Here is a 27,992-nt window from a genome sequence, read left to right as displayed (position 1 = left end):
TGATATTATAGCAAACTTTTATTCATAATATGGTTTATAGGTATAGACACCTTGTAGTTGCTAATGAAATTTCTGTGGGTGATAGAAATGTCCGACAGTGAAAGACCATACGTATTCAGGCAGAGTTTTAGTGGCAGATTGAGTGGGAGAAGTTAGAAAGGCTTTCGTCTTGTACTGAGTCCTAGGAGTTTCTTGAATGCTCGTCGAAAGTCCTCGTTGAAGAGCGTGTATAGAATTGGATTTACTCCTGAGTTAGCATAACCAAGCCAGATGATAAAGGCCACGAAATGGTCATTCATGTAACATTCTTCACATAAGCTTCGCGTGATGTACATGAAGAGGAATGGTATCCAGCAGATGAAGAAACATGCCATTATCAAGAGCATGCGCTTGGTCGCCCGCGTTTCTCGCAGTTCAAATCGTCGCTTCATGCTTAATGTCATCCGTTGATTGCGTTCCAAGCTGGACAGGTTCCATGGAAGGGAGAACCGATGGTGTTTACGGGTCTTCTTACAGCGATTGTCCGAGTCGTCAGATGACAGATCAGACAGAACATTCACACTCTTGCTCCGTACGGCATTATCACAGGACTTGTCGCCTTTCTGGCGTTGAAGGTCAATGGCATCGGAACAGCTTTTCCGAAGACCGTTGTGGCTTCGTTTGTAATCACCGTTTGGGTTGTTAGTCACCAGGAGATGATGTCCATCCGAATCAGGGTTTGCAAAACTCACAGTATCTGTCACAGGTTTCACTGATTGTAAATCTCCGTTAGAAGGGTAATCCGAGGACTGGTCGTCATTGCCGATCTCAGTCGGAATCATTTCACTGGTTGGGGTAAACGTGTTTCCGTTTAAATACAATGTGCTGTTCATCAGTTCTGTTGTGACCGTGAAAGCTGTATTTTCACGTGTCAGATTCATTTCAATGCTGTTATCCTCTGGCGAATTTATTCGAGGACATCCATTTCCAATGGAAGGGCTTTGAGGAGGATAACAAGACATATTCCGTGGTTTCAGGTTGTTTGATCTCTCATGTAAAACACTGAAAATCCGAATGTACAGAAACACCATAAGGCAGGCAGGAAGGACGAATGATCCCATCGCAGAATATAATACATAACTCTTTGTTGAAAATAAGATACATTCGTGGCGATTCAGATTCGAATTGTAGTAATAGAAACTTGGTATCATATCCGGCCATCCAATAAACGGCGCAAATGATATGATTATTGAAAAGATCCACACAAACACAACATAGGCAACAACCTTGCGAATCGACTTCTGCTCGTGATACCACACCGGATACACTGTTGCAGTGTAGCGATCAAACGCGATGGTACACAGACCCCATATTGAAGCTGTGCAGTAGAGGACATCGATACACAGCCAGATCGTGCACATTGTTCTTCCGAACACCCAGTACCCGAGCAAGTCGTTACCCAGGGATATAGGCATAACGGTCATAGAAAGCAGTAAATCACTGATGGCCAGGTTGCCGATGAGACAGTTGGACATTGTCCGGAGTGAGCGGTACTGATACAAGGCGAGGATGACCAGACTGTTCCCGATGATGGTCAACAGGGTAATTACTGTGAGCACAATCAGAACAATCATAAATGATGCAAAAGTCTGGAACCGTGTTGAACACACCGGGCTTGTAAGCTTCCACACCATTGAGAAGTTTGAATTGCAGACATTGCTGAATGACCCATTAACTCTCCAGTAATCGTCCTCCTTGATGGAGTTGTTGGCGGCAAGGTCCAGCGATGGAGCAATGGTCGTAAACTGGCCGTTAATAAACACTTCCGAGGTGCTGAAGCCAGAGTTTGTGTCCGGCGCCGTCGTGTACAAAAAGTTGTCATCCATGCTTTTATGAGATGAGAGCACTTTCTTTGGAGTTTCCCATTATAAGGAACAACTTGATGGTATTGGTTTTATACTACTTTCCTGAAGATAAACTGTTACTAGCTTGCAACACTTGTCACTTGTTCTGTTGTGGACAGGGGTTTGCAGAAGCGATGTCAATGCTTGTGTAATTTACGATCATCTTGTCAATCCGGCTGGGCTGTCAGTGTCGCAATTGTCTGGGAAAAAAAGAGAAAGATTTGTTAAACGGGCAAAACACGTCAAGACTATTTGGTTTGTTCAGGTTACAGGCTTACTCTGAACCCTTTTATACATGACAAAGAAAATATGGCTTTATTGCATGGGTAGGAACTATTTTCCTTGCATGATTTATGCTGTCTGCATTTGTGGGGAACAGACAAAATACGACAATGGTCAATTTACATTTCCAATGACTTGTTTTGATATCGTTATTTCTACAGCGATAAATTGGCATTTTAGATCGCATACATCATATATTTGACCATTGAAGGACGTGTGGGTTGAACAAATGTGACTTTGTAATTCTTTCCCATCAAAGTAGACAGATATTTGCTATTCCAGGCACTGCTGTTGGAGAAGGTCAAATGAAAATGCATTTTCAAATTATTCACATTTGAGGTCTGCCATCTTTATCTATATCTGTCCCAGAGTATTTGTTCCGCATAAAGGATTGTGGAGTAGGCTAGTTGTTGAAGTGTTCACTCATGCTGAACACATGGGCATGGGTTTCAATCCCCAAAAGGTTACAATCTGTGAATCAGATAAATGGTGTCTATTTTCATGACAACAAGATGGACTGACTGACTGACTGAGTTTGGTTTTACGCCGCTTTTAGCAATATTCCAGCAATATCATGGCGGGGGAAACCAATAATGGGCTTCACTAATTGTACCCATGTGAGGATTCGAACCCGGGTCTTCGCAAGCCAACGCAATAAGCACTAGACTACCCCACCGCCCCGACAACAAGATGGAAATATTGCTTAAAGTGACGTAAAACAATGCATGCTTATCGGAGGTATATATTGTGCTCAAATTCAGTTAATTATTTCAGAAATGCACTGTGATATTTCCACTAGATTACCTGGTTGCCTTGGTAACCTTTTTCACCTTATGCTAAATTCCTGGCTACCCTTTCAACCCGGACTAACATCATTGGCCCAATTTGGTGTTTGTCCTCACAAGTATAACTTAGTGTCAGATATATGGACTTTTTAAAACCATACTTGCTTTCTGACAGTGGATACACTACTTTCTTTACAACTGGTCTAAGCCTATATGGTATATATTGACTGTTTTCACTACACCTGCTTTCTAACAATACTAAATACCTCATAACTAGTTTTAAAGTCAATACTATTGACAGTGGTGAGTTGACCACTTCTGACACGGTCAGCTTCTGCCAACACTAGTCATAGACCGCTCAATGACCCTGGTCAAACATTGCAATTTCTTGCCAATTATGTTGTCACACATTATCAGGAAATATATCCCCAGACCTTTGATAAAGACTGATTTGCATTAGTTGTGATGAAAACGTTATATCTTGTCCTGGCATAGGTTAGTCCCAAGACAATCACTGATTGGTTTATCACTGGGGTTCAGCTGGGGTCTGTGTATTGATATTTATCGTGAATTGAGGATAAATTCTATCCAATAAATCCAGAAATTACATTATCACTTGAACATGCATATATAAGACGGAAATTGGAAAATGGATAGATGTGGGCTGGGGAATACCATTTCTAGATAGCACAAAATGTTGGATTTTAATGACAACTTATTTTAGAGTAAACTTTTAGTTGATGATGGTTTAATAAGTATATTTCTTCTGCCGTAACTGATTTAATTTTATTGTAAAAGATTAGTTTCATGGAAAATTTAGTGTTGTTTCATTCACATAAAAATAACACTCTTTCTAGATAGTTGCTATAGATTTCTGAGAATAATAAGTTAAATTGTTATGGATGGAATTAAAGTTGCCAAGTAGATCAGTAACAGGTGATCCTTAAAGAGATCCTTAAATGACTTTGGTTTCAGATGCATTGGGACCCTTTACAAGATAAGAATAGGTTTAGCATACATACGTGCCAACAGTTTTTTAAAGACTAAAAAGTAGATTAAAAACTAAATTACCAATGCTATTTTTGTTTGGCAACAATCGGAAACATATTTACCCTTTGCTCACACATACGTAATAAATAAGCTTGAGATACCCAGCTGATCAGTGAGGGTGTTAGGTAACTGAGTGTTATCTGGCCCAAACTGTCAGCAATAAAATCAACAAAACCATTACCATACTCATGAGAAAGTCCATTATATTGTTCATAATATATCCTAAACAAAATACCTGTGAAGATCTGTGTTAGAATTGATCTTCAGTAACCCATGCTTGTCGTAAGAGGTGACTAACGGGCTCGCTTGCTTGGTTGACACATACCAGATTATTTACAAACCGCCGCCATATACCCGGAATATTGCTGAGTTCGACGTAAAACTGAAACTAACTCGCACGCTCACTCACTCACTCACTCACTCACTCACTCACTCACTCACTCACTCACTCACTCACTCACTCACTCACTCACTCCTGAACAAAATGTGAGCATATCCTGCATCACCAGTGGTGTACATCACAAACACATCCAAAAGCAGGTGAACTGTTCACCTTAAAAGCCCAGGAACAGATGGCACATGTCAAAGTATGGAATTGAACTGGATGTCACTCATGACCAGTCAGTTGATATGCTTATTACATGCATGAATATGTATAAGGATTAAATATACAATTATTTCTGAAAATGTTTCAAATCCAGTTTAATAATTATTCAGATATCATCTCTTTCATATCATTAAATAAATGTCCATATTAAATGTTCTGCTTTGTTAGATTTAAGCACTAATGTTCTAATTAATATTCACATGCTCATTATAATTTCTTTGATCTTTGTTAGGAACAGCGACACAGTAATGTGATCAATTTTGTGGAAATGTATGTGAAAAAAGCACATGTTTTTCTTCAATCTGTGAATCGAGAGAGGTGTTTATTCAGTTCACATATGTCACACGAGGGATATTAATTCAGCAAAGGTTCCTATTCCAAGGTCAAATCGGATGTTTGGTCATACATGAGTTTATAGACCATACAGAAAACGACCCCTTCGTGCTCGATACTTTGATTTGGAAATTATTTGGATTTCATTAACTTGTAAAGGGAGATGGTATGGTTTATAAATTGATCAATATTAAAAACAGCTTGACCTTTACCATTTCAAACGTTATTAATTCACGACAAGTGATTATGAGACTTTCCGAATCCTTCATTATTGATTGGTGGAAAAAAGATGTTATTTTCGTCCATTGAGGCCCAGTCTCGATGGCCGAGTAGATTTTAGATCTGTTGTTAAGTAGGTTGTTATATGCAATTATGGCTTTTACGTATCCTGGGCAAGTTCAAGCTTTATTACGAGTCAGACATACTTTTTTGTGGGGGTGAAAAATATTCTGTATTTTCGAATGTCAAGCGTAGGTGGGATAGGCTAGTGGTTGAGGTGTTCATTCATCATGCTTAAGTCCTGGGACCCGATCCACAGAGTGATCTTAGTACTAAGATGATCATAGGTCTATGTTAAAGTATGGGAGTTACGATAACCTTAGAGCTTTTATCACTTTGTGGAATGGGGCACTGGCTACTATTTTGGCACTGTGTAACACCCTGATTTCATCCACCATATTGTTGCTTTAATATTGGTTAAAACAGTGATAACTTCGGTAAGACTACAGAATACCGGATACCTTCTGCCATTTTTGAAAGCATGCGAATATACTTAGGGTTAGGGTAAGGTTTAGGGTTAAGGTAAGCTTTAGGGTTAGGGTGACATGACACTAAACAATATGGCTGGTAGGTATCCAGTATTCTGTAGGTGTACCATAACTTCATATCAACCAACCAACTGACTGACCAAGTGACCAACTGAGCAGCTGATCAACTGACCAACCAACTAACCGACCAAACGACAACCAACTAACCGACCAATCGATGTGCAGTGTGTGAAAGAGATAGGAGAGATACAAACAATGAGTGAGTGAGTGAGTTGGGGTTAAGCTGCTTTCAGCAATATTCCAGTATTGTACCCATGTGAGGAATCGAACCCAGGTCTTCAACATGACAAGCGAATGCTTTAACCACAAGGCTACCCCATCGCCCCCGAGACAGAATGATAGATGGGGACTTCAGTGTAACAATTAAGCCTTAAGGCTATGCCATGATGTGACATCAGTGAATGTCATGCAAATCCGGTGAGGCATGTCATGTCATACACCTGGGACAGCCATGGTCATGACATAAACCCAAACAAATTGTACCTGAGAGTCCCTGTTGTACCAAAGCAGACCCAGGTTAATCATGTCTGATCCGGGAACACATGAAGATCCAGGTTAGAATTGATCTTCAGCAACCCATGCTTGTCATAAGAGGCGACTAACGGGATTGGGTGGTCAGGCTGTCTGACCGGGTTGACACATGTCATCGTATCCCAATTGCGAAGATCGATGCTCATGCTGTTGATCACTGGATTGTCTTGTCCAGACTCGATTATTTACGGACCGCCGCCATATAGATGGAATATTGCTGAGTGTGGCGTAAACTAAACTCACTCACTCACTCACTATACCTGAAGTAAAACAGACCCAGATAAATCCTGTCTGTTCCTGGAGCCTTCAAGGCAGACAGGTGTAATTAAGCTGTGTCATGATGATGTTGGAAACAATGCCTGCTGGAGACTACCTTCAGGGGAACACAATAACACTTAATGAGAAGCCATAGTTGCTGAAATGTCCATTGTCATACCAGCAGATTAATGGATTTACCTACAATAAATGTAGATGTTTTTAATTTGTAAATGGAAGTTGGCGCTATCTGGGTGATTGGATCTGAAAGATGTCATCAGAACCATTGTGCTAGTGTTGTATGACTGGGTTACGTATTGTCCTGTGCTACTGTCTGTACAACTGCTTCAAGGAAGTTTGCCCTTGGGAGATTTTAAGACAGAAAGTATCAAATGTTCCATTGCAGGTAGACGGCTACAACTACAACATGCATATTGTGATTACTGTAGAGCGACGAGATAATCCTGAGTTTTCAGATTTGTAGTGGATCTCAGGCTTTAAGTTTCACAAATGAGGTTTTCAATGTTAGTTTTACTGAATAAAATATCCATTTACTCCTGAAATGCATAGCAACATTGTAAACATCATTGCAAGTCATCTATTGAAACTTTCTTTACATAAACCCTTGACTTAATGTTATAGTGGAAAGTGAGGTCCAGATGGATCTGAATAGGGCCATGTAACACATAGTTCCATCTGCCATAGTTCACCCGACCGTGTAAAATGTAACATAGTTTACCCCACATTGTAACAAATAGTGTAACATGTAACATATTTCACCCTACAAGTGTAACATGTAACTCATATTGCAACTTGCTATTGTAACATGTTACAAATAGTTTACCTCACAACTGTTACATGTAACATAATTCACCTTGCGACTCATAGTTCACCTTGCGACATATAACTCATAGTTCACCCTGTCATTGTTACATGTAACATAATTCACTTTGCAACATATAATTCTCATAGTTCACCATGTCATTGTTACATGTAACATAATTTACCTTGCGACATATAACTCATAGTTCACCATGTCATTGTTACATGTAACATAATTGTTACATGTAACATAATTTACATTGCGACATATAACTCATAGTTCACCCTGTCATTTTTACATGTAACATAATTCACCTTGCGACATATAACTCATAGTTCACCCTGTCATTGTTACATGTAACATAATTCACCTTGCGAGATATAACTCCTAGTCCACCATGTCATTGTCACCCTCCTAATGTAACATGTAACAAATAGTCCTTTTTTGTTACATGTAACACAAATACATCAGCAGTATTATTCAGTACAAGTGCAGCCCAGGGCACCATTTCACAAAGCTACCGTAGAGCTACAACTTTCTTACCTCCTCTACTGTAACATAGACTTACGACAGTCGTAGCGCTACGATAGCTTTGTGAAACAGGGCCCTGTCTAACAACTTGCTAACTGCACCTCGGTACTCGTTCAGCCATGTTTAACATTAAAACTGCACTGAACCTCTTGTTATTACCTTTTCTGCTTTCCCAGGTCCCAGAAACTCAAGTAATAACACTCTATCTCTCTTACGTTTATCCCAATCAGCTTAAGACTGATTTAGAAGGGTCTTGCCGGTGTCATATTTCTTGCTCTTGATCTGATTCTGAGTGAAATCATTCATCTGGATTTAACTATCACAATTGAAAGACAATTTTGGTGACAATATTTGGCATTAATAGCTTTCCCTTGTGCCTGGTCGGTAACATGTGCTTGTTGTGCATCATGTCATCTCTGGTGGAATGGAACTTTAGTACTTAGAACATTAGAGAAATGAAATTTGGGTGAGCATGTTTTGTCCGAATAAAGGTTGTTTATGTTGATGGGAAAATTGGCTTTCTGCTGTTTGAATGTTTCAGTAATTGATAGCTGAATAACGTTGATGATGGCAATGAGTGAGTGAGAGAGAAAAAGAGTGGGTAGGTGAGTGAGTGAGTGAGTGAGTGAGTGAGTGGGTGGGTGGGTGGGTGGGTGGGTGGGTGAGTGAGTGAGTGAGTGAGAGACAAAAAGAGTGGGTAGGTGAGTGAGTGAGTGGGTGAGTGAGTGGGTGGGTAGGTGGTTGAGTGGACTGACTGACTGGATGGGTGGGTCTGTGAGTGAGTTAGTGAGTCAGCTTCAGAGTGGTTAGTTGTTGATTTGACTGGTGGATATGATATGACCAGTTACAGTGTTAAATATTATACTGAACCATCTGGCTGCACAGTGGAGGGTATGTTTTACACAAGCATGAGTATTATCAACAAGTCTGAAGCGAAGGGCACTGACTAGTCTACTGTTGATGGTATGGACACCTACTGAGATCATGACGTAAGTAAAATATGTTGGGACGTTCTATGGGGCCCATCTGGCAGAGAACGCTACACCATGTATATCTTTTACAGCAGACACGTGGCCAAGGGACCAATATAAACTGCCAAGGAATCCCAATGAGAAAACATCCTGAAATTGTTTCTGTCTGTCAGCCCTTGGGATCATACCTACTTGTTTGTTGTTTAGCACTCCACTTTGCTGTATAATCGATATAGTGGTATTGTCAAAATAATAATATAATAATAATATAATGAACAATGGTTCTTGTCCGGCGGCACAATGGTACACAACCAACCAAGTCACTGAGTGCGACCACCTGTTGCAGTTGGTTGCTGTATGGTGCAGTTGGTTGCTGTATGGTGCAGTTGGTTGCCGTATTTGTTGCAGTTGGTTGCAGTGATTTGCTGCAGTTGGTTGTGGTGACTGCTGCATTTAGTTGCTGTATGTTGCATTTGGTTGCCGCATGCATTTGGTTGCTGTTGCATGTTGCTGTATGCTGCATAGTTGCATGTTGCATTTAGTTGCCGTATGTTGCATTTGGTTGCTGTATGTTGCATTTAGTTGCCGTATGTTGCATTTGGTTGCTGTATTTGTTGCATTTGGTTGCTGTATTTGTTGCAGTGGTTTTGGTGACTGTTGCATTTGGTTGCAGTGTCTTTTGTAATTTGTTTGCATGTTGGACCAACATGGACTGCTCTGGACCTATTCTTACCCAGTATCCCAAAACCTGGGTTGTCATGGTTTCTGAATGCCTTTCTGTGACCACAAACACTGACCAAATACATGACACATATGATAAAGGCAAAGAGAAACGATAAATTACATTTTGTTAAATGGTGTCCATTTTCCGGAATTATTGTTATATTTGGTAAATTTTGCAATATATTTTGATATTTAGGAGATAAGTATATAATATAGAGTTACCTGTAAATTTACCTGTGTTAAATTGAAATAGAAACCAAACACAACATGAGGTTTCAATCTTTTGTTCACCTCAACTTCAGCTTAAACATATAATTGAATTTGTTAATTTTTATGTCCAGATTTAAGAATGTTAAAGTTTTTGGTAATGATGACAAAACATAACGGGCTCTATTCACAAAGGGCTTAAGAGTCCTACGCTGTTGAAATATCACAATAAATGGAAATTTGACGATGGCTATTCTGGGAGCATATTTGACATTTTACGAGGACCGGACCCACTCAGTCTATGCCTACACATAACTAATGAGTATCACACGATCAGTGTAAAACCATAGGTGGGATGGTAGACGCTGATGTGATGGAGGCAGGTGTGGCTCCAGCTGTGTCATAAAAATTATCAGTCTGTTTATATTATTGATACATTAAAAATATACTCTGATATTCATGATGCTTCATTTTGTTGTACAACAATATTCCAAATCTGCATGTTTCCCTATTTATACAGATATGAATTGTCCAAGCCAGAAAATAAATAGGCATGATTATCCTCCAAAACAGCTTCTTTTGAGCGTAAAAAGCAACATAAGTGTGAAAAAAAATATACATAGTTAAAGATCAGGTATCACTTGTTGCCCTCTCTCAAAGTTTACATTGTAAATGAACCATTCTATAAAATACAATATAAAAACTCTTTCCTGCAATTACTTGCTACTGAAACAGGGGTAAAATCATTAAAAAAGCACATTTTTATATGGTTTTTTTTGCACACTATCTCATTTTTTAATGGAAAGTTTTAAGAATAATAAACATACAATGCCCTCGATAGATTACTGAAAACTGAGGATGACACCAGGTGTTCCAAAAGGCTTGATAAATATACACTTTAGACCAGACCAATTGTATTCCTTGTTTTACGGATCCGCCGGTCATATTTTTTCAAGAGTAAGAAAAAATAATAATTAAATTTCCCTGCTCAAAAAATAAAATCCTAATGTTTTATTGGCCAAAGATGAAAACTTACCAAAAACATTTTTTTTCCAAATTTCCCCATATACACTTTATAAATTGCCAAAGTAAAATACGTTTAGTATTTAAAAGGACTATTACTTTGACTGGTGATTTTTTAATATATTTTTTTCCCTTCCTGTCTTTTTCCTGAGGACAAAAATCAGTAAAACAAGAAATGAAATTTGTCTGGCCTTATGTCCCAGTACAGAACCCATGCATTGTGTCCATCATTGTACGATGTACATACATTCAGTAAATGCAGCAAATGAAGAACAATATATCAGAATATAAATTTAAGATTTGATTTCTTCTGAACTTTACATTCAAATTTGTTTCAGTTTTAAAATGGATATTTTTCAACTAAATCAACTGTAGATCGTTGGAAGTGTTATTGTTAAGTGAAGATTATTTTACAAGTAAATAACATGTGATATCAATCTTTGTATTTTAACATTTAAAACAGTAAGCTCAATTAAGATCAACTTGAAATTACATGTTAAAAAGAACAACAATATGCATATAATAATTGGATCTCAACATACCTTTTTCTGGGTCATCTCAAATACGGAATCGGTCAAGCAATCCAAAGACCCATTTATAAGCAAATATTCCCCACTGTGCTTCCTGTATATTCCTAAACACTTGTTAACCCATCTGGTTGAAATATGCACCAAGATATACCACATACATCCCAGCTAGGAATCTGGAGTGTCGAAGTCCTTTTGTCAATATGCCTTAAGATACGTCTCGGACAATTCGGGATGCAGAATCTAATTTGGGATGTAGCTCAGCATCAAATACATTCCCCTTCTTTGTCCTCTATCTGTATTTATGTGTTTTCAGAGTAGTAGATACTTTGTTTGGAGAACTTACAGGAATTCCTCAAGTTGCTGAGGAAATCTTGCCTAAATATTTGCATGTAAATAGCACAAAAGCTGCTCTTGACTGACAGATTATGACTGGAGTCGTGTATATCACTCTGAGAAAATAAACCACTTGATTATATTTAGAGTTTTAGTACGTAACTATTTTTGTGTTTAACAGATGTTTTTTAGGTGTAATGTGTTTCCTTTTCAAACTGATTTGTTTTTAAAGAGAGATGCTGTGGGTGAAGAGGTTTGTGTAGATAGTTCGCCACTGTTAGTGAGATGTGAAATTTGCTGTTCACACCTCTCCGATAGAGATCCATTTCTAAACAAGTGGATTTTGTCGGTGCAACACTCAAGCCCTTTGTTCAGACAAAACTTATCACAACAAACTGGCTGCTTCTGTCTTAAGGAGTTACAGGAACTTCAAAGACACATCAGCAATATTTCAGCCGTGTAGAAATTGATTTATTGTGATGAGAACGAGCAAAGGTGAATCCGTACTCTTTATTTCTTGTAACAGACCTCCTTCTTATGATCCTATGTAATAAAATATAATTAAAATCTGCTTTTTTTACCTTCGTTTTGACAGTTTTATGAAAATAATCTTTTCGAAGCATTATACTGAACTACCAAATTTCAGTGAATATATATCATTTTAAAATGCCGTTATTTTAAAACTTACAAAATAATTGCTTGTTACAGTGTTAATCTATGAGAAACATAACATGGAAATGCCAGGATTCTATCTTCAACAACAACAAAATAGTTCACATGTATTCTCATTTTTGTGAGTAGGCAAAACATGCAAACAAGACCTTAACGTCATCATCTCCACAACATAAACAACAAACAACCCCAGGAATGCTAAAAACAGCAACAGAATGGCAAACATCATGTTTTGGGTTGTTTGTTTTACAACAATCGAAAACTACAAATATTCCAGAAAGAGATATAATCAGCATTGCACATTAGGTGTGAAATAACTTAAATAGACAAGAAGAGGTTTTTCATGATGATGAATAGCAATTGTTAGCCCATTGAGTTCATTTCGTAAATATATCAAATCAAAAATAGAAATTGTATTTTTCAACTCCTTGGAAATAGCAATGCATATTTTTATTGCTAATATATAATATTTATGACTCAGGAGCCCATGGGGAAAATAATGTTTTTATCTTACAATGTTATTCTCAAAATAGTGACATATTGCTTTTTTAAGTCATATTGCTGTAGAAGATAAACATTTGAAGCTGTGTAGGAATATAGTGATTTGCACCGTTTATGATTTAGTGACAGATGATGATTTGCAGCCATTACTGGTTACGTATTGGGGAAGCAATTTCTAATCACATAAAGAAATTTTGTGCAATCACCTGTTGATGTACACAATACATCTATGTAGAGAGTGAGTGAGGGAGTTGGGTTTTACACCACAGCCATAGCTGGTTACATATAGGGGAAGAAATTCTTAATCATTTAAAGAAATTTTGTGAAATCAGCTGTTGGGGAGGTACACAATACATCTATGTACAGATTAAGTAAGGAAGTTGGGTTTTACACCACTTATATTCCAGCAATTTAATGGTTTGGACATCAGAAATGGGCTTCACACATGCAGGGATTCAAACCTGGACCTTGGCATGGAAAGTGAACACTTTAACCACTAGGCTACCCCACAGCCCCTCTTTGTGAAGAGTTGACTGAACGGTGTTGCTGCTATTTGACCTCTGTTACTTATTAATCATGAAACTCAGTTTATTAATTGGATTGGTTTATATTATTGATACGTCGGCCGATACCTCACAGATACTCCTCTTAATTTGAAAGAGGGCACACTACACAATGTTAGAGAGAACACTTCCCAGTGTTACAGAGTTCTACCTGCCCAAATTTGGTGTATATCCCCATTTTACTCCATGGGGAGTATAGTTTAGATGCCAAGTATTCGATGTTTGAAGTACTATTAGTTTTTAAATTTGAATAAGGACACACATCGCAGTGTTACAAAAATTTGCCTCTTTATTACAATATGTGGGCCGTTTCATTGTAGGTCATTCTAACACTGTTATTCAAACACTGTCATCAATCATGGGTGGTAGGGTAGCCTAGTGGTAAAAGCGTTCATTCGTCACACCGCAGACCTGGGTTCGATTCCACACATGGTACAATGTGTGAAGCCCATTCTGGTGTCTCCCTGCCGTGATATTGCTGGAATATTGCTAAAAGTGGCATAAAACCATTCTCCAGCAACATCACAGCGAGGGACACCAGAAATGGGCTTCACACATTGCACCCATGTGGGGAATCGAACCTGGGTCTTCGGCATGACGAGCGAACGCTTTAACCACTAGGCTACCCTACCACCCATGATTGATGACAGTGTTTTAACCACTACCCCACCGCCTGTGATTTGTTAGAACATTGCACGCAAAGGCCCAGGTTTCGATTCCCCACATGGGTACAATTTGTGAACCCCATTGTGGTGTCCCCCGCCGTGATATTGCTGGAATATTGCTAAAAACGGCGTAAAACTATACTCAGTCAGTCAGTCCAACAACAAACAAACCGGAAGCTTTACATCGTCTCATAAAGAGATGTTTCGTCTATGTATTTACATTCAGATTTGTTTTGACATGACTGTTTCATTTACACAATCACTGGCTCCATCTACTGACTGACCATTGTGTCAAACTCCGATTTGTGTGACACACATTCACTATCAGGACATGATAAAGTTGCAATTACTGCTGACTAGGTCGTTCAGCAACAATACACGCTCGTAACTTTGTCAACAGAAACTATTTTATACAAGCACTCAATGTTATATTTATACTTCTACAAAGTAGGCTCGATTTAACAGTAAACACACTTCTACAGTCAATGATGGCTCTGATTGTGATGTCACTATGGAACATAGTGGGTGGCAGTGATCAGTCTGATGATGCATCCTATTGTCAGTGTCAGTAGCATTACGTCAATGTAAGTTTAAACATCATTCTACCATGACTTCAGCAAATACTGGATTGTGATTGGTTAATTAATGTCATTCAGAGGTATATAATCACATTTTATACCTCTGATTTTCCAACGCAGTATGTTTATTCTCCTGAATAGTTCATGCTGAAAGTGCTACACTGAAAATACAGTAGATGTATATCATTAACTGGGGTTGTTACCAACTGTTTAGTTTGTCTTTCAGTCCGTGAACCACATTTTTTCCCTAATGCCAAGCCCTCCCTGCAATGCTAAAGCCCTAACTGAAGCAATGGTTGGATTTCCTCTCACTGGGGATCCTTTTCAGTGTTACTATCAAAATTATATACATTCAGAGACTAAGCATTAGTCTACCAACTGATGGACATATTGAACTGTTTTCTTGGTTCCGGACATATACTGTATTTTTTAGTCAAAATAGGTAATGAACTATGGCTTATAACAAACTAAAACTGGTGGTTCTTTGTGTTTGGTTTAACCTTAGGTTAGTGTAGTCCAGGGCCTAGATTTTCGAAGCTCTCTTTGCGCTAAGATAGTCGTAAGTTAACGTTAATGTATGGCACTTACGACTATCTTAGCGCTAAGAGAACTTCGAAAATCCAGGCCCAGAGCTCCAGATAAGATTTAGCTCATGTGGGTACTGTACCCACTGTAATTTTTTGGAGTGGGTATTATGAATGTTGAGTGGGTATTTCATTTTCCGTTACCCACTGCTTTCAAATATGTGCGTATTTCAGTCATTTTACTCACCTAAGTATTACGTCATTGACTAAGTTTACTAAGCAGGTATGTTCTGCCTTATGTCATACCTAATCAAAACCAACTTAAATATAATGGAAATGATGTCATAAAAAAATCACTCATCTAATACTGACAGTACAACACTAGTCCTATACTAACAGTACAACTTGATAGCAATCGATGTCTTTTTCATTACGCAAGCGATTTTTATAAATATCTTCCGTACGCATTTGTTTTAAACTTTTTGTGTATCTAACATTTTAAATGCGTAACTGGTACACACAATGATTTTTCAATGCGTAATTGGAAATTTTCTATGAATATTTTACCCGGATACGCAGCTTATCTGGGCCTCTGGTAGTCCATACCCAAAGGCAATTCAAAATTTTTTGGGTAAAAATATAGGTCTATAGCAACCACATTATGGTTGTTGTAACATGATTAAATGGATAGGAGGTCAGGGGTTTACTTGATGGATTGTATGGATCAATGCTCATAATATCAATCACTGGATTGTCTGACCCTGATTCAGTATTTTGTACAGACCAGCATTGTACAGCTTGAATGTACAAAAAACAAATTGTCATCATGGTGAGAACTGCAAGAGGCGGACGTGAGGTTCTCCTCATGTTATTACCAATTAGGCCAGACCAATTATATTTCTTGTTTTACAGATCCGCCTATCGTAGTTTATCAAGAATAAGAACAGAAATATAACTTAATTTTCCCCGCTCAAAGCATAAAATCCTAAAGTTTTTATTGGCCAAAATTGTAAACTTACAAGAAATTTTTTTAGATTTTTTTTTTTTTGGCCTCAGATACACTTCATAAATTGCCAAAAGTAAAATACTTTTAGTTTTTAAAAGGAATATTACTTTGACTGGTGATTTAAAAAAAAAAAAATAATTCATTCCTGCCTTTAGGTTTTCTGAGGACAAAAATCTGTGCTTACTTTTAGACACATGAAGAGATACTACAACTGGTCTTTACCAACCTAGGCTTGTCTTAAGATGCAAATAACGTGATCGCCAGGTCGGGCTCGCTGTCTTGGTTGATACATGTCATCATATCCCAGCTGCATAGATTGATGCTTATGATGTAGATCACTGGATTGTCTGGTCCAGATTATTTACAGATCACCCCAATATGGCTGAAATATTGCTGAAGGTGACGTTTAGCAACAAACAAACAAAGAAACAGACACTACAATGCTTGTGCAATACTTATTCCACTGTATTGTCTGCATGATGCTTCTGCCTATTAGGTCAGGAGTCATACCTAATAGATGACTGGCATTCATGCCAGGGAGCGTGACGAAAGTGCCGCACGCTACACTGGAGTCATTCCTATGGAGACAGCTTCCTGGCAGTATTTTCGTTTCATTCTGTTTATGATGTGTTCAAACACCATCCTATCAGGATCTCTTAACACTTGAATATATCTCATGGATCTCATTCTACAGGGAATGGAGTCGCCTGATTGTATCGGTCATCCTTCGGGTGACCTGGCAGATTTATAATAATAATGATAATTGGCCTCTTATTTAGCGCTGAACTCCACGCCCCAGCGACATGCTCTAAGCACATACAACATGATGGACATTAATACCCCGGATAACCCAAGCTACCTGTGAGGTGCGAGAAGGTTAATAGTCATATGTCTTGTAGCACTGAGTACCCATTTTCTGCGGGGTGAACAGGGGCAATTTTGAACAAATTCACTGAAGGTGAGACCACATGTGCTTTGTTGTGGGGCAGGACTGAAGCCCCTAGAAACTCTTGGGAGTCAAACTGCCAAACACAGTCACCCACCCAAGGACTCTCCGCGTTCAATGTTGCTTAACTCTACCTGATTTGTGGGGTAGCCTAGTGGTTAAAGTGTTGGCTCGTCACGCCGAAGACCCGGGTTCGATTCCCCACATGGGCACAATGTGTGAAGCCCATTTCTGGTGTCCCCTGCCGTGATGTTGCTGGAATATTGCTAAAAGCGGCTTAAAATTAAACTCAGTCAGTCAGTTTCCCTGATTTGTGACCAGAGCTCTATGCACAAGATCACACACTAGATTTGGTATCTCTGTAGTTGTATGGACAAAGAGTCTAGTCTTTGACCAGTAGTTCATGGGGTAAGTCCCAACATGGACATTTTATGGCCACTGTTTTAAGCAACATAAGACAATGGCATTTCATAGGAAAATGTAAGCAGACCAAGGCTCCATAACCCACAATATGTCACTCTGTTGAACAGAGTAAGTAAGGTTTTGTGCTGCTTGTAGCAATATTCCAGCAATGTTATGGCAGGGGACACCAGAAATGTGAATAGTTTTTGGCATGACTTGCGAATGTTGTAACCATCAATCTACCCACAGAGAATGTAGCAGAATATAGAATTTTACATTGCGTACATCTTACTGTTGTTAATGATGGGTTGAAGGGCTATTTCTTCTCACAAACAGAGTGGCATAGTTTCCGGAGCTGAGTTTCATTGCTTGCTTTCAGGAACCAATGATAATTGGTGCAAATTCTTGTTCATCATGATTTTGTTTTGAGGTTTTGTCAGTGCCATGACCATACTGTGGATTCCACCGAAGTATTAAATGTCTGAGAACTGCATCACTTCTGGTTACTGTCCTCCATTATGGGGACATGCTGTGGTATAACAGATCGAGGTGACATTAAACACAACTCACTCTCAGAGTAAGACAGCAATGCTGGTTTAGTTCCCTATCAATTTGCGGTCATTGTAAAAATACAAAAAGAGAAGAATTATATCATCTGGTAAACACAACTCACTCTCAGAGTAAGACGGCATTGCTGGTTTAGTTCCCTATCAATTTGCGGTCATTGTGAAAATACAAAAAGAGAAGAATTATATCATCTGGCATCATGATGTGTTTAAGAAATACAGTTCGCTCTGCCACCATGTATAGTGTAATAAAGTACACTCTTGCCCCGAGCTATTATAGTTAAAGTGCAAGGCCGCTCGTGATGGCTGATCACAGAAACTAGGGATTGGATTATAATGACCCTGTTGAAATATACACCTGTATATATGTTAAAAGGACCACCTGTAAGTTAGCTAAAATTTTAATCGGTGTATATTTTAAAAGGAACACCATCAGTCCGAATATATACTTGAAACTTCGTGTATAAAGTTCAAAAACAGGAAACAATTATTTCATGTACGCTCTAACGTGGACTGCTCCGCAAAACATATTATTTATGTTATTATATGCCAAGGGTGTCATGAAGAATACATTGGACAAACGGAGTGCTTGAGGGACAGAATGCGCGTCCATAAACAACAGATTAAGAACCCCAAAACAAGGTGCATCCCCTTAAGCGCTCACATTGACAAATCAGCAGCAGGAAAGGAAATAAAATTTAAAATATTCCCTTTCTATAAAATGAATACTGCTGGCGCCATGCAGCTGCATAAAGCTAAAGAAAACTTTTCATCAAAGAATTGTGTCCATCGTTAAATAGGTAACGCAAAGTGTCTGAATTATACTTGTTTTCATTGTGCTACTAGTATTGTCAATTTAAAGCCGCCAATGTGACGTCATGGCAACGCCGTGTCACAACATTTGTTTACAGTTGCATTGTGACGTCATGACAAAGTGACGTCATAACATAATCCGTTTAACTGTAATCACTTCTGCCTGAAGATAAAAGTGAAACATGTTGGAGAAGATCCGTGTCGTGTGATTATTTCAGAAACTTCTTCTTATATATATACCTGTATATATGTTAAAAGGATCACCTGTATAATGGCTTAAATATATACCTGTATATGTGTACATATACTGCTGTCAGTGTTGAAATATATACCTGTACATATATTGAACTATACACCTGGTATTTTTAAATATACACCTATGTTGAAATACACACCTGTTTATGTTGAAATACACACCTGTATATGTCTTAAAAGGAACACCTGTATTAACTGTGTCACACCCTCTATTATGACACATAAAACTGTCAGTGTTGAACCATAGGCATGTATATGTCAATATATTCCCTTGCCTGTTTTGAAATGCACTACTGTATATGTTGAAATGTACATCTTGACAAAAACGACACACCATTAACAGATTATTCCATATGAAATAGACATCACACAGAATCATACCTGTACTCATTTTCTGACTTACAGCTGACTTAATCTACAAAGTGGCATTCTCATATCGACACAGAGGCTGAAATCGATGATGTAATGACACGTTTGTAACAGTTCAAGTCAATAGCTTGATGATTTCCCTTTCATTTGCCTCTTCTTTGCATCCTGTTCCATGATGTATTTGGGAGCAGCTGGCAAACGTACAATTTTCATTGAGGTTTCAGCAGGTGGGAGTGACAGTTAAGGCTTATATTATCATCAAAATACAATCAATATCACATGCAGATATTTGATAAAGATGTATGAAAATTTGGTGTCTAAATTTAGAAGGGACGATAGAAACATTTTCCTAGTGTCTATATTGGCAAGATAGAACAGTGTTGCAGTGTTTTAGAGGATTTAGTGGTAGATGATCCTATGGAAGACTCATTAGCCTGTTTTATGTCTCTGAGGTTGAATCGAGATCAACTGTAGTAGCATTAACGTAACGTGACAAGCAACATACCACTGTTTAGATAAGATCTGATTTCACCACCCAGAGGGCACTATTGATGTTGATAATATTTCGATGTTGTTTTATTGAGATTTGCTTGCTGAAGATACAGTCATCAGTAAGTGATGCCTATGTTGATGGCTGTGTTTATGAAGATACATATGACCTCATTTAAACATAGACACATGTGTGAATGATATGTTTGAGTCTATTCAAATATTTTTGAGTTAGTTCAAGCAAGTTTATATAGTTACCTCAAGTGATACAAGTTATGTACAAGCGTAGGTATTAATGTACATTGTCAATAGCAATCCTACAGGTTGTATACAAGCTTTGAGTCAACTATAGGTATTGACAGACATTTTTAATAGCAATGCTACAGGTTGAATACAAGCTTTGGGTCATCTATAAGTATTGACATACGTTGTTAATAGCAAACCTACAAGTTATGTTCAAGCTTTGGGTCATCTATAAGTATTCACATACGTTGTTAATAGTAAACCTACAAGTTATGTTCAAGCTTTGGGTCATCTATAAGTATTCACATACGTTGTTAATAGCAAACCTACAAATTGTATACAAGCTTTGGGTCATCTATAGGTATCCACATACATTGCTAATAGCAAACCTACAAGTTGTATACAAGCTTTGGGTCATCTATAGGTATTCACATATGTTGTTAATAGCAAACCTACAACTTGTGTACATGTTTTGTGTCAACAGTGAGTGACCATGTACATTGTTAATAGCAAACCTACAAGTCATATACAAGCTTTATGACTCGTCAGGAATATACTGAAAAGTTATGCAGACATATTTTACTCACATGAACAGCAATGTTAATGACCCATCAGTAAGACACAAAAAAACGGAAGTAATGTTGTGTGAATGAATGCTTTTGGCAAAGGTAAGTCCCACGAGTCCCTCAGTACAAACAGCAGCCATGTCTTTAATGATGGCAAAAACACCTCGTCAGTGACTGTGAGCACTCCTGATGGCCAGACTAATCACAATACAAGTACGTAGGTCTGGTTTCTTCTTATAGTGAGTTGCATAGGTTTGAAATCATACTTATTCTGATTATGAAAACAGGGCTATCTGTCGACAGCTTTCTAAGTGCTTATTATTAAGGAATTTTTTACAGGAACACCTTTGTAAGTGGAGAAGATTCATGACACTAGGTGATGAATGAGGACGATTGTTATCATATGTTCAGGTCTTCTTTACTGAGTTGGTTGTGTGTTGTTGTTGTTTTAAAAACAACATTGGTTATGAAACAACAAAAAATGTAACAAAAGTCCTCCCTGAAACCCTTCACACAGTCAGTTGGGATTGTAAATCTTTTTATTGGTTATTTATCTTCATACAGACAGGTATCAGATTGTGCTATTGGTTTATTTCATGACAAAAATTAACTGTTGTTTGTTTCTTTTGAACCAGCATTGCCAAATTATTGTCATAAATAAGCTGTATTTTGCTTTGTAAGTGTTGTTCTTCTCAAACTAATTTTATGGTGAGAACAAGTTATTGAAGTTCCACAGAGCCAGGATATTATTCAATTTGATACATATCTGGCAATTTTTGTTCTTTATACAAAAGAAGTAATTTAAATGAAGGTAGTAGATCATACTGATTGAAGAAAAACATCAAATTAATATTTCTAATACAAAGTCAATTCAAACAACATGAAAGAAAATGTCACTTTTCTTAATAACATTCCCAGTCCTGTAAGCTTTGGAGTCTTTGAAACTTGACTGAGAAGAAATAATGTAAAAGTTCTGAAATACTTCCTAACTTCTGTGACAATGTAGTAAGACAACTGGCTGCTGTCTGTGAGCTCGACAGGAAATCCCCAACCATCAGGTAGGAAGACTTACTGCTTACAATCAGCCAGGAATGCATTACATTTGTAATCATCTCACAAGAAACAACTTCAGTCTGTCGTCTCTGCTGTCATTAGATCATTCCGACAGACAAAGAAATCTTTTTCCACAGATGACTGTTCTTTCCTCAAATTGTAATATGCTCATTCTGAGAGAATTTTTGTAATAATTGTTTGATTCCAAATGGTGATTTGTGTGAAATATGTCGTGGGCACAAGACGGAAGCTAATTTACTGTGTTGTCAATCCTTATCTGTAGTAACTTTGAAAGTGAGGATCTTGTTTCTCGATAGATAATACCTGTTTTTCTTTTAAGATAAGGCTCACATATTAATAGTATGTCTGGCTTTGTTTTGCTCTGTGTTTGGAGGTTATAAGTATTGGGGTACCGATAAGTTATACTGTCTCTGCACCGTGATGATTGGTGGCCTGTTGGCCTTACATCGTTCTGAAACTTATCCTCTAGACCTAAGTCTGAGTCAAGTACAATTCTGTCCGGTCTAGTGAGTTTACTAATGTTAATCAAATAATAGCTAAGGTTTCTGAAAATGATGCTGAGAGCTAAGTTCAGATGAACACCAGAAATGGGCTTAACACATTGTACCCATGTGGGGAATCGAACCTGGGTCTTTGGCGTGATGAGTGAACGCTTTACCCACTAGGCCGCCTCAAGTTCAGAGTAGTAGTCTAGAAGTGTTCGGCTCAGAATGGTACTTTGATCACTATTTTAAAAAGTAAGTAGTCAACATCAGTGCTTTGTTACAGTATTGATTCTGTCAGTAGATGTTATAAAAACAAGAAATATATTGAGGATCATTTACTTTTCTGTTCACTGAATCGACACATTGATGTTTGTTTGTATTTTAACACCACACTCTGCAATATTCCAGCTATATGGCAGGAACCGTAATCCTTATAGTGGTATACATCAGGCACTCTAGTCCTTATAGTAGAATCCAATATCAATGATCTCCTTATAATTCCAAAAAAGACCACTTCAAATGATTGTCATTTAAACAGTAAAATCAAATATGACAGCTGAGATACCAACACAGACTTCACCAGCTCAGTAGGACATGGATATTCCTTGTGATGCTGGAAAGGCAAACTCTGAAATTGGAATCGCTCCAGAACCTAACAGTTATTCAAAAGAAAATACTTTTGATTTAAGGTCGCAAAACACAAACTAATATCCTTCTAACCACAAATTATTTTCCTGAAAACGTTAGATGAACTTGAGATTATTTCCAACTGTTTGAAATGATGTGTGATGCTGTGGGTAATGGAGTCGCTTCAACAGGCTGTATCTATCAACTATAATTTCATTTTGAGCCACTCTACTTGTCTGTGAAAAATGAAAATCGATAGGTCAGCTGACATAGACGTCAGGTTATCCAAAATTAATTAACAGACCTCTATACTTGGCTGTTGGTATCAAGTTCGGGAAAATCATGTTATTAATGTTCAATATTTGACTGGTTTACGTCTCATAATAACATCAAACCTATGTGACTATGCATTAGTCTAGTTAATACCAAGTAGTGGCTGCGATTCATGTTGAATACAACTATTTTTAATTGTCTAATGAACACCTGGTGTCATCACTGATTTTCACTGATTTGTATTTCTAGGCCCAGCAGAATCAGTTTCAGCTTGTAGTATGCCGGTTTTAGTGCTACTGCACTAAGATACCATGTAGCAGTTTAAACGGTTATTCCACAAGCAGTATATTGGATTCGAGCCGACCAGTCTTTGTTTTACAACCTTAATTCTGAGCATCAGGCAAAGTAACAACATGTCCCATCTTTTAACATCTTTTCAAATGATACAATCATAAGTTTTTCATAGGTTAACAAACATGTTCATTATGAGGCATGTCCTTAGAATGTCATCAGAAATGACAGAGAGCGTATTAAAATGTCAAGTACATATGATAGAATATCATCTGCAGTGAAGTCACTTACTTGAAGCGGAAACGATAAAATCGTGACATTTGAAAATGTGTGAAGAAGTCTGATTAGTGGTGTTGAAGAAGCTTCCAGAAGGTCGCAGTGGTCGAGTTCTGACCAACTGTGCTGGAGACATGAGAAGGAGTATGTCTTTGATCAACACACAGATATTCTTTATCTTCACAGAGGATGTATTTTCCTGTTGACAAATCTTCACATTTTACATTGTTTGCTGATATTCCATATTTGTCAGTGTTCTAATTTGAAAATATTCGACACTGAGTGTCAGTCAATTTGGTGACATTGACCTAGCTGAAATATTACTCTGCAATCTGCAAAGGTTAGAATAATGCTTAGTCTCTGAATATGTATACACACTTAAGTTTGAGCATGAGGCAAGGTGACAACAAGTACTCCCTGTTAACATCTTGTGATAGGAAACAGTCATAGGTTTTTAAATAGGTTAACAAACATGTTCATTATGAAAGATGATGATGATATGATGATGATGATGATGATGATGATGATGATGATGATGATGATGATGATGATTAATAGGTTCCCAAGTGAGAGTTTCCTGAACCTAAAGAACTGTAGACTTGTTTATTTAGGGCTTTAGCATTACAGTGAGGGGTGGAAAATAATGCGGTTATATGGATGGAACCTATGTTGAAGGAGTGGAGGGCTGCTGGTTTATTCCCCAATCTCATTATACAAAAGACTTGAAGAGATGACACTTGTAACTCTGCTGTGTGTTAGGTGTTAAGCAGATAAAACAAGAACTGGTCGGCTGGACGTCAGTGTAACGTGCGAAGTGGGATCCATGTAAAACTATGGCACAGCGTCTCAGCGGGCCTGCTCTACAAACCTAGTACAGGCCAACAGGTAGAAACATCCACACACAGACAGACCTAGTCTGTCTCACAGTCCCTGAACCACATTATTTTTCCTACTGCCTAGCGCTCTCTGCAGGGTGAAGGCCCTAGATGAAGCAAGTCTAGATTTCCTCAGGTTCTGAATCTCTGGTCTGTCTTGGGCTCCTTTTCAATTTAAATGGGTTTGTTTGTTACTATCAAAGTTATATATATTCAGAGACTAAGCGTTAGTCTTAGCTGTTTTAATGATAAGGAAATTCTGCTGTAAAAACAGTTGGAGACCACAGATCTCTTCATTGGGCGTTTTATGATTACTTTCTCAGTTACAACTGTTAAGAGGCACACTGTTGCAGATTTATACAGCTTGTCTCACATCTTAAATGCTAGAAATTCAGGGACTGCAGATATTTATTTTCTCTTGATGTTTTATACATGTGTTCAGTGTATGCTGTGTTTGTAAAACCCTTTACAGAATATTACCATATGAAGGATTTAATGACACTGTATCATGTTGTTATGAAAGATTCAATAATGTTCTGATAGTAATGCTCCTTCTATGAAGGATTTCATAATTATTTAGCGGTAAAGGATTTGACAAAGATTTGGATGCCATTATTTTTCAACTTTACAAAGCATTGTTTTCTGTTTAAGACGTACATAGTTTTGCAGTGTAGTTGACATTTGATAAGTGAATGTCAAGTCTAGATCAATTTATCTAGTAAGGACCTTTGTAGCACGGTGTTGAATTATTAATAGCTTCAAATCCAGGTCCTACAGAAGGCTGTGTTACCTTACTGTAATTGTTCATTGCAAATATTTGTTAATTGTCTAACTGAACAGGACCTCATTTAAGCAAACTTTTACCTGAAGTGCTATATACACAGATTCACATTGTACATGTATTCCACTGTATCTTCATATATCCTTCAAACTTTACAACAAAGGTACTTTCACTTCCGACAAATTTATTGTAATTGTTTGCAAATTATTTCATTTAAATGTATTCGCAAAGTTTTAATATACACTAGTCTCAGACGAGTTTTTTTGTGTAAAATATAATGACTTACTTCATTTCCAACTATTCAAAACAAAGTATATATGATTAAGTCCTCACAGAAACATCAATCTTTGCAGAAATAATTTGATACTTGTGTGTGAGCCATTTCTTTTAAACGTGTACCTGTGCAACTTACAAATTAACTGCTTATCTATTGTAAAAAAACACTTTTGTATTTTAAGCAGCAGGGACTTAAAGCAATTGAGTAGTTTTAAACAGACAATTTTTCTGAAAACTCAACTATGAACTCATGAACTATTATTTCAGTTAGTAAAAACACTTGAAACAAAGCATTTGGTATTTGTAAACATGTTCCTTTTCAAATTGACCTGCTCTTACTATAACAATACACATGCAGTTAGGCATAAAATACAAAGATTATCAATAAATCTCTATCTCTAAACACTTTGCATATTACATTCAAAATATGAACAGTTACCATATACAAGACTTCTTTTAACATGAATCACCCAAACTATACAATACTAAATATTTGAAAACCAGAAAATCCATAAATTCATTGATGCACCTACTTACCATTACAGAAAGTATTTTATGAGGTGTTCCAACTGTTAGGTAATGTTACTCCGAGCTCCATCACGTTTAGTGTATGTGTGACAAGCAATTGCTCGACTGATAGGTGGCACGGAGCCCCTCACATCACTGGTCGTCTCCAGCATCTTCTCTCCCTCGCATCCTCCTCTACGGCTCTATATTGATCACGCCTCATTCATTGACTAGCTCTGCGTTATCACTCGCCAGTCCACCAGCTTGACACAGCTTAGTTACGATTGGCACTGCAATCTGTAGAATTCAAGTTGTTGCTTTGGTAGTTCGTGCGTTTTTGCACGTGGCTCATTGAAAAGTGACAATGCTGTATATTCAAGTTTGTTGATAGGTCTGGACTGATGCGTACTGTGTCCTGATTTGCTGCTGTTGGTATTGATTTGTTAATTGAGAACGGTGAATTTTAATGAAGTAATTATGTGAGCTGGTGCTTGTGAAGTATGTTACCTTCATTGTATGTTTTGATAAATGTTTTGGAAGACGTTTAGATGAATTTTGTTTTGTGAATTTGATTTTGTGATTGTTTTGTGTAGTTTATAAATTTTGGTGCATTTTTCCATCTTTAAACTTGTTTTCACATTGATAATTTCCTGTTTTGTGATTGTATTTTGTAAGATTGGAGACAGAAAGATGTTGATTTAAGGGAAATGGTAAAAATGTAGCTATTTTTGGTTATAAAATTATGAAGATTTTTAAAGATCTCTTGTGATTCAAAAGATAATTATATTCTCATTACAGTTTTGTTTGTGAACTTTACAGAGACTTAAAACATCTTCAAACATTGAGGAGACTTAACGGAGGATTATGGCTTGAACGTTAAAATGCCATGGCTTCTTCGTCAGCTTATGTGTCTCCTACTTCGGCCTCTACTCTGTAAGAATATTAGGGGGAGTTAAGTTCACATATGTCACAAATTTAATTCACAAAATATTTTCAGAAAATTGTTAAAGATTTTCAGATTAGGTAGATTAGTAAGGTTTACTTGCTTCTGAATGAATGAAGCTGGAAGTAGTTTTGAAGGAATCTTATTTTGTCTTGTTTTAGTAGTTTGTTGTCTAACATCACAGTTAGCAATAGTCCAGCTATATGTCAGCAGTATGTAAATATTGGAGTCTGGACAAGACAATTCACCATGAGCATCAATCAACATAGTCGGAATACGATGATACGTGGGAACTTAGTCAGCGAGCTTGACCGCCGTTAGTCACCGTTATGGCAAGCATGGGTTATTGAAGACCACTTATAACCCAGATATAGTTAAAAGTAAATAACATCATTCAGTTTCCCTATGACTGACAAAATCTATTATGTTTATGTTTTCTTTGATCATTGTGAATAGTTTGTTTAGAGAGTTTAGTGAATAGTTTGTTTAGAGAGTTTAGTGAATAGTTTGTTTAGAGAGTTTAGTGAATAGTTTGTTTGAATAGTTTGTTTAGAGAGTTTAGTGAATAGTTTGTTTAGAGAGTTTAGTGAATAGTTTGTTTAGAGAGTTTAGTGAATAGTTTGTTTAGAATGAGTGAATGGGTTGGTAATATTCCAGTAATATGGCGGGGGATGCTGGAAATGGGCTTCACACATCGTACCTATTGAACTAGGCCTTTGTTATGGCGAGAGA

The 27,992-nt window shown here is 37.5% G+C and overlaps 2 protein-coding genes across 3 annotated transcripts in view; one reads left to right on the top strand and one right to left on the bottom strand.

The window, feature by feature from the left end:
• On the bottom strand, window positions 1-26,658 carry LOC124271670 (octopamine receptor 2-like). Of its 2 annotated transcripts, none has more exons than XM_046706828.1 (2): window positions 26,348-26,658; window positions 1-2,083 (listed from the first exon to the last, which is right to left on the bottom strand). In XM_046706828.1, exon 2 carries the CDS (start codon window positions 1,863-1,865, stop codon window positions 153-155), a length of 1,713 nt encoding a protein of 570 aa, XP_046562784.1. In that variant the 5' UTR covers window positions 1,866-2,083; window positions 26,348-26,658; the 3' UTR covers window positions 1-152. The 2 variants fall into 2 exon arrangements, with proteins under 2 accessions (XP_046562784.1, XP_046562785.1); XM_046706829.1 differs by lacking the exon at window positions 26,348-26,658 and adding an exon at window positions 16,426-16,504.
• Window positions 1-27,992, top strand: part of LOC124271669 (phosphatidylinositide phosphatase SAC2-like) — a 411,520-nt gene that overhangs the window by 182,937 nt on the left and 200,591 nt on the right.

This window comes from Haliotis rubra, unplaced genomic scaffold (genome assembly GCF_003918875.1).
Source record: "Haliotis rubra isolate DU_JTF1 unplaced genomic scaffold, ASM391887v1 Scf162, whole genome shotgun sequence".
Lineage (NCBI taxonomy): Eukaryota > Metazoa > Mollusca > Gastropoda > Lepetellida > Haliotidae > Haliotis > Haliotis rubra.
The sequence above is the reverse complement of the archived record's forward strand: the minus strand, read 5'-3'. Positions and strand labels throughout refer to the sequence as shown.

Excerpts from the sequence above, each read along its gene's own strand:
- LOC124271670 (XM_046706828.1), bottom strand. The coding sequence starts at position 1,865 with ATGGATGACAACTTTTTGTACACGACGGCGCCGGACACAAACTCTGGC.